Source organism: Melanotaenia boesemani, chromosome 20, assembly GCF_017639745.1.
Source record: "Melanotaenia boesemani isolate fMelBoe1 chromosome 20, fMelBoe1.pri, whole genome shotgun sequence".
NCBI classification, from domain to species: Eukaryota; Metazoa; Chordata; class Actinopteri; order Atheriniformes; family Melanotaeniidae; genus Melanotaenia; species Melanotaenia boesemani.
The window spans coordinates 12,695,809-12,709,727 of NC_055701.1; the positions used below are offsets into that span (position 1 = coordinate 12,695,809).

The 13,919-nt window shown below is 42.5% G+C and overlaps 1 protein-coding gene across 2 annotated transcripts in view; it reads left to right on the forward strand.

The window, feature by feature from the left end:
* Nucleotides 1–13,919, forward strand: part of kif26ab (kinesin family member 26Ab) — a 65,326-nt gene that overhangs the window by 27,597 nt on the left and 23,810 nt on the right. For both annotated transcript variants that reach the window (XM_041972525.1, XM_041972526.1), the window contains exon 4: nt 4,212–4,420. In XM_041972525.1, the coding sequence (XP_041828459.1) occupies nt 4,212–4,420 (209 nt within the window). The remainder of the gene's footprint in view (nt 1–4,211; nt 4,421–13,919) is intronic.

The window sequence follows — 13,919 nt, forward strand, 5'->3', positions numbered from 1 at the left end:
TTGCTGGTTCAGAACTTGATGCAGAAGCATAACTTGACACATTAAACTTCCCGATTACTGAAGTAGTTCCTGACTGTTTTAATCAAGTGATTTGGGAAATCATAGCACAAGCAATGCTTTACCAAATCTGCAGTTTGATCTTTGCTCCATTAAATCCACAACCACATGCACATTCATTGACAAATACCAAGTGTACTTGACTTATGAGGGCTTCCGTTATTGGCATGCTGGTTGCCTGCTTCCATTGTGGGCTCCACTGCCACCAATTTGCAGCCCAACAGATGATCTTGGCTGCTGCTGACTGGTGCAGCTGGGCTACAGTGGAAAAGTGCCACAAAACAACAATTATGACAAGAGAAGAAAACAATACAGGAAGGAAAGGGAAGGGGAATTCCCATTTTTAAAAAAACGAGGAAGCACTTAATTATCTTGTGGTATGAACAAGCTTTATGCTTTTCTCACATCGAAGTCTTCAGTATTGTTAGCAGTCAGTTCTCACCTCAGCTGGTTTTTGTTGGCTGTAGAGGCCAGTCAGGCACGACAGCCAGATTAACACAAGGCCTATTTCACCTCAGCAGTAATCGTCTGTTGACTGCTGGGATTAAAGGTCACAGGGGAGTCCTCGTAGTCTGGGGGAAGATGGTCTGCTGATAGAATCCTGGCCTACCCCGCTCACTTCAGACATTAGAGGAAGCACTCGCTCAGCCTTTTTCACTCTTTCAATTCTTCAATTTTTCCATTATGTTCAAATCCCCTTTAGCTTCATGTCTTTCTCTCCTTCTTTGTCTTTTCTTTCCAGTGAAAAACCAAGGCAAAGAGATCAGAAGGGCTGGGGAGGTTAGAGGGTGGAAGGCCAGCTCATTACTGACTTTTGGTGCAAACGGCCCAAGCACACATGGCTCCACTGACACAGCCTAATTACCTGACCAGGGGATAGATTGTACTTTTCAGCCAGAATCAGAGCCACTCCAGGTCCAAGGATACAGAGAGCAGCTTGGGTGTGCAGCTTAATTCCCTAGGTTTTATACCAGTGGGACTACTCTTTGATAGCCATTGTGATGAGCTCAAATGTGTGTGTGCCTACATGTGTGTGTTTAGTATACTTTATCCTTTTGGACGAAGTCCACACCCCACACCCTTTTGGAGCTCCACCTGTGCCCAGTTGTGTGTGTGTGCTCCTTAAATTCACTGCCACTTGATTTCAAAACCGGCACTCCACCGACTCAATCAGCAGCAGATGTGCTGAGCTCCACACGCCAGCTTCCTGTACGGCTGTGTGTGAAGTGCTCTAGTCTTTCATGCCAGTGTGTAATGGGTCTACTTCCCTGGTATGTGCTGAGTTCCTAACCTGTCACCGACACCAGCATGGTGCAAGGCTTTCCGCTCTGGCGGCTGCGTGAGGATCTGTATTTGGCTCATTGCAGTTTGCAGCCAGATTTTACATTGTGTGCGTTTCAAGTCATAACTTCACACACCACAGCTTTATATCTCCCTTAGCCTCCATGATGAAGTCTCAAGAGAGCAAAACCAGACCATTTAAACAAGGCACTAACAAGCTCAAAAAGAGGAAATGGGAATTCATGAAGACTATGCACCACCAGGCCACTGTTTGACAGCTGCTCAGTGAAACTCTTCTGAGAGAGGATATTGTAGCCATGCTTCAATATAGCCACACATTGTGCTACATTATAAAGCTAACAGTTGCAACACTCCAGAGTGCAAGAGCAGAATCTCTTGTGTAAATGTTGGAATGTAAGTATATCCTCACAATCTGATGTGGAGCATTCACCTGTCAGGTTTGGCAAATAAATAGTGCAGCTGTCAGTCTGTGCTAACAAATGGCAGTTTGTAGGAGGCCACACACTTAATAAAAAGATTGGAGAGGATGTTATTTTAGTAGCCAAACATGAATCTATTGCAAACACTGAGGTGGTAAATATGCAGAGGGCCTGAGCTATGTTTATAACACATGTCCTGTCAAATGGCACAGAAGCTGCAGCATTATGTTGTGCTCAATTCAAGGTCAATGCTGATTACCGATTGCTCAAGTGTCAGTGTTATAAATGTTTTCAGGAAAACTTTTGCCTTTATTTCTTTCATTTATGATGCTAAAAGCATACAGAACCTGTTCTTGTCAGCTGCTATTGATCATCGTCCTGCAGAATAAACAAGTAGCTCCAGTGGGGGATTAACCCTTTGTGTGTTTGGTGACTCCAGCTGAGGTGCAGCCCCAGAACCAGCTTTTGGTTTGTATAATTAGCTCTGCACTTCTTGTACGTTGGTGCAACCAGTCAAACCCTAAAGGAGTCAATACTTCAGCTGATTTCTGTGAATTCCATCTAAATGTGGGATTTGCTTCAACCTTCCATTCGAACAAATGTATTCTTAGTTTGTTACATGCTGGATTTTAATCTCCATTAATCTCTAGTGTTTGTCCTTTTAACACCATATCATAATCTTTATACCTTTTTTGAATGTGTGGTGAGTGTTCTAATGACCAGAATTAAACACTGAATGTTGATTGTATGGGATAAAAAACAGATTTTTGTTTCCAGATTCTTTTCCACAATGATGAAAACAGAAAAGTTGTCTGATTGCACAAGAAATATTATATAAAAAAAATGCTTTTCAAATGCAACGAGGTAATCACCAGAGATCTCATCATCTCAAATTTGCAGTTGTCGCTGGAAACCTTTTCAAATGCTTGGAGCTCATCGCACTAAGAAAAAAACAAAAAAACCAAACAAAAACAAACAAAAACAGAAAAACATATTCAGTTTGTGATGGTTGCTGCCTGTTTTGGAAAAAACATCATGCAACAGATCAGACAGGAGTTGACGCTGCAGTGGTGCTGCTGGCCCACATCATACTCTGCATACAGAGTAGGGTTCTGTTGGAGTTCTGCTCATTTCTTTGTATCTTGTTATATAATTGCAATAAAAGCACTCTATTCTATTCTATTCTATTCTATTCTATTCTATTCTATTCATCACTTTTGTTGTTGTTGTTGTAATGTTTATAGACAGTGGAAACCAAAGCAAATCTCTACTAGAATAGACTGGATATGTCTATGAAAATGAAACCTACAAGGAAAAGAAAACCCAACCTCCAGCAGAACAGGTTTAGTGCCTCTGTTGCTTGTTAGCATCCAGGCTGCATTCGTAACATGATACTTATGCTATATAACACAATTAAGTATTTGCTAAACTATTAATATGGTAGAATTTTTTTGGCATTGCGTTCAAATTTTAAAGTTATTCCAGACGAAAACTAAATCCAGACCCTTGACCTTTTCAGCATCTTTCTTTTATATTGCAGTGCCTCTGTCACAGTGTCTGGATTGTTGGATGAGAGCTTTGATGTGGAGGATTTAGAATAAGTAATAATTCATATCAAACAAACTCTTATATACTGAAAAAGTAAAAACAAACAACCAAAACAAACAATAAAGTCCAGTTTAGGCATTTCTCAAACTACAACAACAACAATAAAGAAAAAGTCTTCGTAAAAGTGTTAAAATTTGTTTGACTGCTCTAAACTGGCTGTTGGTAGTTGTAAATGTTTTTAGATGCCTTGCTGGAGGACATATGTAACAAATACGTAGATATGCATGTGCTTTACCAACTATAACTTTGTATTTTTAGAGTGAGTAAATCACCTCTTTGGCCCAAGGGCTAAAACAGATGCAGCTCACCCCGGTTTACTCCTGTTCCTGTTACCAAGAGCACAGCAAGCCCATTTACAGTAACCACAATTCACATACCTCCAAAACATTAAAGCTATACAACAAATCTCACAGGTCACAGCTCACAGGTTTTTACTCCCTTTGAAACTAACTCAGATACTCTGACTCATCCTGTATGAATGCCAAATTAGCCATGGAAGTATAGATATAATGGGGTGCAGAGTGAGGTAAATCACTTGTGATTAAATTGCTAATTAAATGTAGGTTATAACTTAATTACAGTATGCTACAACCAGAGCAACCTCGTGAGTGTTGCCAGAATCAATGAATGGTGCAGCATCCTTGCTGTTCTGTGGGGAGCTCTTTGCTTTGGATACTGCTGACTGCCACTAACCACTACTGGCTGCAGCAGCTGCCCGTCCATCTGTGGCAAAGGAGTATGTAGAGGGGGAAGCAAATGGAGTAGAAGGATGGTGGGCAGGAGCTGTGAAAACTGTGGTTTTATCTCTGTATCCATGTGCTACAGGCCCAAGCTTTAAAGGGGGAGGCAGACAGGGATGGCACAGCCTTGGAGTCCGCTGTCACCACCATGACCAACACCACCAGTTGCAGTGGCAGCACCCTGACGCCCTGCCGACTGAGGGGCTCCATCCAAGCGGGAATCCCAGCACCTGTAACCTGTGCATCAACCTCCCCTTCTCCTTCTTCATCTGCAGCAGCTTCATTCTTCATCAGGTAAGCAGCACCCCCGTACTTCCAAATCACTGGTGGTGTGAAATGTGTTTGCGTGCACACCTGCAAGCTTCAGTTTGTGTTGGTGTGGATGCAGAAAGATGAGGAAGAGATATGCACAGACTCGCCTTCAAATACCTACTGAGGGTTATGGTTTATGGTGTCAACCTCCATGTGGGGTATCTATTGAGAAGAGATGTTGTTCTTGCTATGCTTGACTTACAGCATGCCTCAGGATACACATCATGGAACTAAATGAACCTTTAATTACAGGCACCAGTGCCTTTGAATGAATAATAGACTTTCATAATTTAATATGAAGGGAAGAGTGTCTCACGAAGGGGCTTAGGTTAAAGCTGAGTATTGTCCAGAAGTATTTCATGTTTAGTTATTCTTTCTTTGTTTTGCTTATTCGACCTAAAACAACCCATCAGAGTCCCAGGCAGCTGCTATTGCCAATGGTGCTGTTGCTGCTGTTAAAGGGCTCTTTAGTTCAGTTAAACCATTTGTGTATGTGGGACTTAGGGAGGCTTTCTTAGCAGTGCTTGGCCCAGGTGTTGTTTTTGCCCTGGAGAATCCTTCACCCTATCCAGGCTACTGAAATGTGCAGTACTGTCATTGATAGATTCCCTGGAAGGCTGGTCAGTGCAGACATTCCTGGTCTCTTTTCTCTAAAGAGTGCTATGCTGTAATGAATGTTGGTGAAAATCGAGCTGCTGAAGAATGATGCATAGGACTGTTGAAGCCCTGCACCACAGGAGTTGGAGGCAAGCAGTGAGGGGACTTGTGGAGTGTGACAGAAAGCCCATGGGGGATCAGTGTGGAGCTATGCTTTTCTTCAAGAAGCCCAAATGAAGTTTGTCTTGCCAATTTTCACAGGGTCAGAATGTATCAGAGGGACCATGAGGCCCTTTCTTTGACTAAGGGGATGATCCAGATCCTCCACTAAATATGCAGCTTACTTCTTGCTTTCCTGTCCCAAGACCTGTTGTCCTAAACCCAGAATAGCGGAAGCTGTCTAGATAGGGTTAATTTCTGACACTGATTAATTGTTTTTCATGTTTATTTTGGCTGCTAGCTCAAATAGAAAAGTCTGAAAAGCTTGGCATCCAGTGTGAGCCAAGTGCAGGATTAAAAAGAGGAGGGTGGGTTTGTTTTTTCCCCTGTAGCTGCTCTCGGTGGATCAGAGGGGGCGTAGAGAGGGTTCCACCTTTCATTTTGTCCCAAAGATAAATTGCTGTCAAGAATGCTGTGTTTAATTTGGCCCTCAAAAATACAGTAATGATGGGTCAGCCTTAAACATCATCACAATCTGCAGCTATGGAATCGGGTGGTGGAGATGCTTTATTTGAAACACACCCACTTCCTGACCCTCTGAAGCTGTTCCCTACAACAGCGATATTCATCATAATCATTATATTGTTGTTTGTCATGAATGTCATTGTTGATTAAAATATAACACCCCAAAAAGAAAAAAAAGAAAAAGAAAAAGAAAACAAAAGAGCCAAATCAATCAATTGTGTTTTCTTTTGCTGCCTTTGTGCTTCACTTAGAAAAGAGAATTGGATAAAAATTAATGTCTGTCATATTCATAACTGATTAGTATTCGTTTTTTGTTCTCCAAAGATTCAATTAGTGGGATGTATGTGTAAATCCTGATAGCCCAGGATGTTGGAGCAGAATAACCAAACAGCAGTTTTTTTTTACCCCAGCGGAGTGAGAAGGCTCCTTAGACACTTGTCTGACATTCACCAACACTATTCCACTCAGAAATGTTATTTTAATTAGAATACAATTAACTAGAGTCTAGCTGGTTTAGCTGCTGAGGAGAAGGAAGTGCACTGATGAACAAAAGAGACCTGACATTTAAGTTTTCATTAGAAAAATAAGTTATCCATACAACCTAAAGAAGTATTTAACTTGTTTAATTTACAATGTCAACTGAGTTGAAAATAAAGAATCTCAGCTTGATAACAGCAGATCTTAACTAATATGAACCAAACAGGGATACGTTTTCTTAGATTTATTATTAATAACTTTATCAAATAGCTTAATTCCTTTTAAAACATGATACTTTTCAATATTAAAAACAGTACTTTATTATTTTTTAGAAACATTTCACTCAACAAAATTTAGCACAAAAGTTAAGGATATTTGTGTTTGATCTGTTATTTCTCCAGCTTGATAATTACCAGGTGGTAATATATTCTACATCACTGGAAAACCTGACTAGTCACATTTACAGCGAGGTATAACTTACAAGGATCATGCTTCTGTGGAATGAACAACACAGCTAAACGTGTGGATAGAGCCAAAGTTCTCTGAAATATTCCCAGTTTAGTGTTACACTTGATTCGACATTCAAGTGCTGCCAGGTGTGTGCCAGTCTCAGATGCATGACTGGTACCTGATTGGCACCTAACTGACAGACATATATATTAGACTGAGATTCTGAAGCCAGTGGTGATCTCACATCGTCACAATCTGGGACCTAATTTTATCATTCAGGATGATAATGCTCTCTCACATAGATCATCATAGAGAAATGCCAGAATTTGGGAGTGGAGAGGATGGAGAGTCCTGCCTGCAGTCCTGACCAGCACCATTGTGGGATAAGCTTGGTATGCTGTTCCTTTAATGGTATCCTTTAAGGAAAGGATGCCATTGCACAACATACTGTGACCAGGCTGGTGACCAGCATGAGGAGGAAATGTTGTGTGGCTATGTATGGATCTTCCATGTGCTACTGAGGTCCCTGAGACCGTATAAAATCAATAAAGTGTAAAAATGGCCACAATGCAATCATCCAATCCACTAAGCAACTCAAAACAAGAGTGAATACCAACATGAGAATACTACAGGGGATTTTGTCACATTTTGTGGGGTTACTTCCCACAACTTTAGCTGTGCTCATGCACAAAACCTTACAATCTCAAAGTGCATGTAGTTACTGTATAATTGACTTTTGAAGAATTTCAGTAGTATCTCCACCAAATACAAAAGTCATCTTGTGATGCTTCTGCTTGTTGAAAATAAAAGACTGTCTGATCATTCAGTGAATCCATCTTTCCACTTGTGAAATTACTGCTCTTGAATTGCTCTTTTTTCTTGCTTCCTCTATCTGGTAATTGTGGGAAATATAGCCTGAAACCAAGACGACCTCGGGGTCAGTAATGACCAGTTGGCAATTAGACTAACTATACAGTCGCAGGGAGATGGGACGAGTCAGAGGTCAAGCTCTGACTGGATAGAGTGTGTGTCTGCATATCATTATGTGTGCAAGGCTACGACAGTGTGTTACGGGGGGGTAATGAATTTAGAGCCATGTGTTCAGCTGACTTGCACGTTAAGCACTGATTGCCTTGTGACAGAGCATATGATTAGTGTATTGACACAGAGTTGTGTAATGAGAGCAGGCGGAGCTCACAACAGGGGGTGAGGTGGTGTGGCTGACTGCCGCCTCCCAGATCCTTCTACCCATCTTTCTGTTCCATTAACACCTGCTGATTGTGACGGTGTGTTTATTAGGAATTGGGCTCGTGGGATTTCTTTGTGCATGCTGTTGAGGGGAGTCCATTGCTCAGTTTGCAGCCTACTTTGATCAGTGGGCTCAGTTCTGCACAGCAGCATGAGACAGTTTTCATGGTTTATTGGTGGTCCCTTGTTTGTGTTTGCTTGGAGGGGTGCTAGTCTGTCATTTTGCTTCCTCACACTGCCTGGAGCTAGATGATTTACTCACTCTGAAGATACAGTGAAATGATGAATCGAAGAGTATAGAGTACCTTGGAGACAATGGTGGGCACATATAGACGAGCGGTTGTTGCAAAGGCAGGGCGGACAGCTGTTTGCTGGAATGCGTCCTTGGAGGAGTGGCAGGAGGAAGTGGTTTTATGGTCACCCATGGCTGCCTTGCAGCTGCTGCCCAGGTGAATGTTTGCGCAGTAATGACTGTGATTGTACTGGAATCCTCCTGTAATTGTGGCAGTAGGGCCATTTAGTCTTGGTTTTCCTGCACACACAAGACCCTGCCTTTGTGTCAGCAACACTCACTCTGCCCTTCATCCCCCAGGCTGCACTGGGTAACCATAGAAACAAGTCATTAGCTTGTGGGAGTAAAATGTGACTGATTTTTCTTTCAAAAGTGTAGATTGGAAATCTGGAAGTTGGAATACTCCTCTCCCCTCCACTGGACTATAATTTAGTCAGGGGGAGGGACAAGCATCTCTTCAATAATGATTCCTGAATGTTGCAAAGTGGATGTACTGTAGGAACACAAGTGCTTCAATAACACATGTTGAATAACTTACTGATTGTTCAGTCATATGTATTGTGTGATTGTTAATGAGGGCCACTGAGTTCATCCTGTTTGTTTGTAAAGGTAGCTTGGGGAAATAGTCCTAAACTACAGCAGCAGGGCTGAGCCACACAGAGAGGCTCAAGACAGACAAAGCAGGACAGTGCTGTGTTTGGTTGGTTGTGCTGTGATTGACAGCAGGCATCACAGTCAGTGACAAGCAGGCAGCATAGATTACGGGGAGCAGAGGGGTCTACTGAGCGCAGCTGATCTGGCCCACATAGCAGGGGATGAAGATACAGCAAGGCAGTGGCTGTCTGGGATGAATGTGCTTATAAATGTTGTCATTCAGAAGCAGAGCTTGGACTGATGCTCCTCTCTGAGAGCATCAGGAGTGGGAGGTCTGTGCCTGTGGGGAAGAATATTGGATTCACTACCATGGGAGTCAAGTAAGTTATGTTGTACTAAGTCAACACTGAGTTCACTTCGACGTGTGATACTCTTCTTGTGCGTGTTTGTGTGTTTGATTCTGCTCTATGGGCTGTTTTTCTCTCTCTTTTCTCTCTCTTCCGATTTATCTTTCTTTGTGTGTCACTCTCTTTTCCGCTCTGTGGAATGTGCAGTTCTGTGCAGTCAGAGTTGGACTGTCTGCTCCCTGGAGGTGAAAGGCTAATGGTTTTGTTGTCAACCTACAGCGAGATGGATTCCTCCACCAAGCAAGAGTGTGAGCAGACTGTATAGCATGTATAACATACAGCAGAAATCCAGGCTCCATTTTGAGGAAATAGCCACAGTGGGGCTGAAATGTTAATACTGCCTCTACCTCTAGAGACTGGCAAATGAGAATTGATTCATATCAATCTGTTGAAACTGAGCAACACATGCCCAGGGCAGCGAATGGCTCATCAGAGGTATTGAGTGGGTGGTAGCTGGGATGGTTGAGCTGCTCTGTGGTATTTGTCTTTGTTTGCTGGTGGATAAAACACCAGCTGGTATTTTCTGCCATAATCAGGCTGATGGGACTAATGGCTGCCCCTGTGCAGAGGCTGACAGTGGCAGCACCAGCTGAGGCCATGAAAACTCTGGAGCCTGTAAACCCACGTGTGAATCAACCCAAGCCCTGTCAGGCGCCATCAAGGCTGAGGTGTTGATGGAGGTCCAGCTTGGCCTTGTAGCCTCAGGGATATACTGCATGTGGATACATTGCTCTACCCTCATGCGTCCTCCCATCCACCAGTAAATAGCATAAGGGTGCATCGTCTGACTCATAATCATACATTGCTCTGAGGTTGCAGTCAAAATTGTTTTTAGATATAAAGGTACAGATTCAATCTTTTCAGTATTGAACATTGGCATGGAGAGGACCATTCTCGGTCTGAGGGATTCCTATATATTGTATGCCGCTGAGACTTGGATGCTGAATATTTCATGAGAAATTCTGATTTAGATTCTGTGTTCAGATTATGTGAAGAGCAGCACTGAATTGCAGCTACCTACTAGGTCTAATCTGGAAATAAGAAATAGTCAGAAACTGATGAAAAGCAGCTTCCATGATCTTAAAAATGTTATACTTCACGTGGAGATTTTCTTTGTGCCTGGGCTAAGTTTTGTCTGTTGCAGATGGAGCAGAGCTCATCACCTATAAAAACAAATATCTAACATGCAGTGGATGTGACGAGAGTCTATTTTAAGGTAATCCTTGATGCTTCCTGAAAGAATGGTGCATAAAAAACTCTTAAAAATGACATTATGATTTTTTTAGTTGGAGAACAACCTGCTTATAACAATTTACCCTTGAAATCAGTCACTCTAACTGTTCTCTGAGACTCTGTGTCTTCCCTGGCATTTTATAACACGGTGCAATGATGCTGTGCCGTCTGCAGAAACAGGATGATGGGGTCTGGTATGACAGACAGTGCAGAAGCACTTGGGGTTGTCATTATGAGAGGTAAACAGCTCCAGAGACAGGTTAAAAAAGAGAAGCAGAGAGTTTGTCGCAGCCTCAGAGAGGGATAACCTGATACCTTTTCCCCTGCTTCCCCCAAATTAATCCCTGAGTCAGGAAGTCTGTCTGGTCCATTCACATAGCCTGCAGGGGGGCAACATAGAGGGAGGGGGTTACAAACAATGAACTGAAGTGCTGACTCAAACCTGTGCACTCATCCTGGGTCCACGTGTGCTAAGCCCTGTGGGGAGCAGGGAAAGCACTACCATTCATTCCTGACAGATTCATATCACACACAGAGACATCAGTAAATGTGGAGCATAAGCTTCTGTCCTGTATGCTTGTGTCTTAACTCTGGGTTGGTTATGTCCACCAGGATTGTGGTGGTAGGAATAATAAAAAAAAAAAATGGCAAAATTGTATGTGATTAGTTGAATGTGGGCAGGAAGTGTCTTGCCCTCAGCATCAATCCCTTTTGGACTCACGATGATCATTCCTTGTTTAACTGAATAACAGCCCTGATGGCTGCCCATGGGACTCCATGATCAGCACATTAGTGTTTAGTTGTCATGCTAGACTATGAAATTTCTCTTTCCCCCAGCCTTTTGAATGGGTATTATGTATCATGTCTGTGTGGGCTCAGGGATGCCATCTAAACCTCTTTAGTGCCCCTCAGTGAAAGGTGTCATGCAAATGGAGTCTATTATGTTTGTCATTACAACTGCAGTCACTTCCACGTAGTGGGTGAGACATAGTGCAATAAGAAGGAGTCAATTGCAGTTGCTGGTGGCAGGGAATTTTATGACCTATGTGTGCAGAGTTGTAGAAAAGAGCCTCATAAGCTCCCATGAGCTGTCTTTATGTGTTACAATTCAAAGAAACAAAGATGGCTCCTGGTGGGGCTTTTCAGGCTTCACTGCTCCTCAATGCTCAGCCCCACCATGGCCTTCCATTCAGTATGAGTAACTAATAGATGCCTAATCAACAGTAGCAAGTTGATTTCCCCAAATGCAAGAGCTTTATTTTATTTTATTTTTTCAGAAACACACATGTGCAATCCCTCGTCTTCCTGCATGTTAATTGTTTGGCCTCAGCCTTTCATAAATGGAGACTCAGATCACCACTGAGGATTGGTGATTTTCAGGACAGGTAGTGCGACTACTGCCTCATTATCCAGAAAGCTGAATCACTTCATTGTGATCATACTTTTTATTTTATTCTCAATCTACTGGTATGAAGGCTGAGGGGTTGAAATGGTTCAAGATGCAGTTACATTGATTTAAAAAGAAGAACCGATGACAGTGATGAAGCCAGTAAAATGTACTATAGAGAGATTATCATGTGCAAATGTACTAAATTAATATCTGGCCTTACTGTGAACTGATGCAATTAATACATAATAAGCTACAGACACTGGGGAAATATTATGCTTCTATTGCATGTCACTTGTCGTATTTGCACCATGATATGTGTCTTAATGGAGAATTATAAAGATTAAGAGTTATTCTGTGGGATATTGTGCCCCACCTCTTCATGTCCAGTTTTGTTTAGACACGTGCAAAACCTCCACATCAAATTAAACGCTGCAATGAGGGTTTATCTCTTCTGTTTCTGTCTCTACTTTCTTTACGCATTCCGTCTTGAACGGAGAGGATTACAGCCTGTAATCAGTTCACGACCCAGTCATGAGAGCCAGCTGCAGTGTGCTTGCAAAATCCCTTTATCCCCACACGCTCAATGTAGTCCGGTAAGTGTAGATGCGTGCATTTCTGGGCTAGACTTTATGAGTGCGTGATATGGAATAAACTGCTTAATTTGAATAAGGAAGCTGTAAACACATTTCCCATGCTCCAAGATCAGGATTCCATGATGTGTTTATTGATTCTGCCTGACCCAAATACTTATTTCCGCCTTTTATTTATCACTTCATCCACTACTCTTACATCTGCTATCCTGGCCATCTTCCTGATAGTACAGCTTATTTCACCCGACTTGGACCCCCTCTAGTTTTTATTGGGTTGCCTGTTGACTAGAATATAGATAAAAGATTAAGAAACACGTGTTAGAAATCCCCTCCCCCTGCGTTCTGTCTCTACTGACAGCACGCTGATTAATCACCCCCAAATGTTCATAGCAGCCTGCGGGCCTGTTTGTTGTGATAGCCTCTGTGTGAAGAAGTGCAAATAAATAATCGCAAGGTGTATTAGCATGGCAGAAAGTGATTAATGAAGCAGAGAAGTGGAGCAGAAGTATGCTGACTTTTACCCCTCTGTCTCTCCCACACTTGTCATGGTCTTAAGTTGTGTTAAGCATAAAGTTAAGGGGATATATTTGATTGAGGAATTGTTTCACATTGCTCATTTGTCTTTTGTGCATGAAATATCCTTTTCCCACTGTGTGGTGAACCCAGACAGGAAACGTCACTCAGTCTGTGATAACTTGCTTGCCAAGAGAGCATTGCATGCCCTGAGCGCAGCAGCTCGAGGTTTCCAAGGGAAGACGTGGGTGGGATAGTAGGTGAATCGGAGTTCAACATGTGTATTGAGGATGTGAAGTTATTCCAGCTCCTCTTCAGCCTCACAGAGGAATGTACAGTAGAATACCTGGAGCGGTGTCTGAGGAGCAAAGTGAAAATGCACTGCAAGAGATGAAAGCTGCTGTTAATCTTTTTCAGCAAAGCCAGAGGTGGGGGAGACTGCAGTCTGTGGAGGTGGGGAAAAAAAGTATGTCTTCATTATCATCTGTCACCCATCAGCTGAAAAGTAAATTTATTACCAAGAGTTTTACTTTTGCTGCCTGAAACAGTTCTGGCATAACAGCTGAGAGTTTTCCCAGCACTGCAGTTTTCTGGAAGACAAGTTAGTCGATTGCTACAGATTTTCCTGCGATGACCTTTTGACTCTTATTGCAGGTATCTTCAGTTCTTTCCTCCAGGGGACCTAAATTGGCCTGCTTATCTCATTGACTGACAAATAGTCCTGCAAAGCCAAAGCCCCATGCTTTGTTCACCTTTTCATGGCCTAATGTTCAAGCTAGTTAAGGCCACATTAGCAAGATGTGATCCTGAATGCTGGAAGGAACAATAAAGTAAACTGCAAATAGAATTATACCCACAAATTTCCTTCCTGTGCTTGTCTTAAGCCTTCCTTAAGCCCTAAGCTTGGCAACACAGTTTTATGGTCTTTCACTGTGGGAATGAGGCAAATAAGAGGGTGTGTTACTGGGAAGATGGGTGTAGGTTGGAGATGCAATGCTCTGTGGGC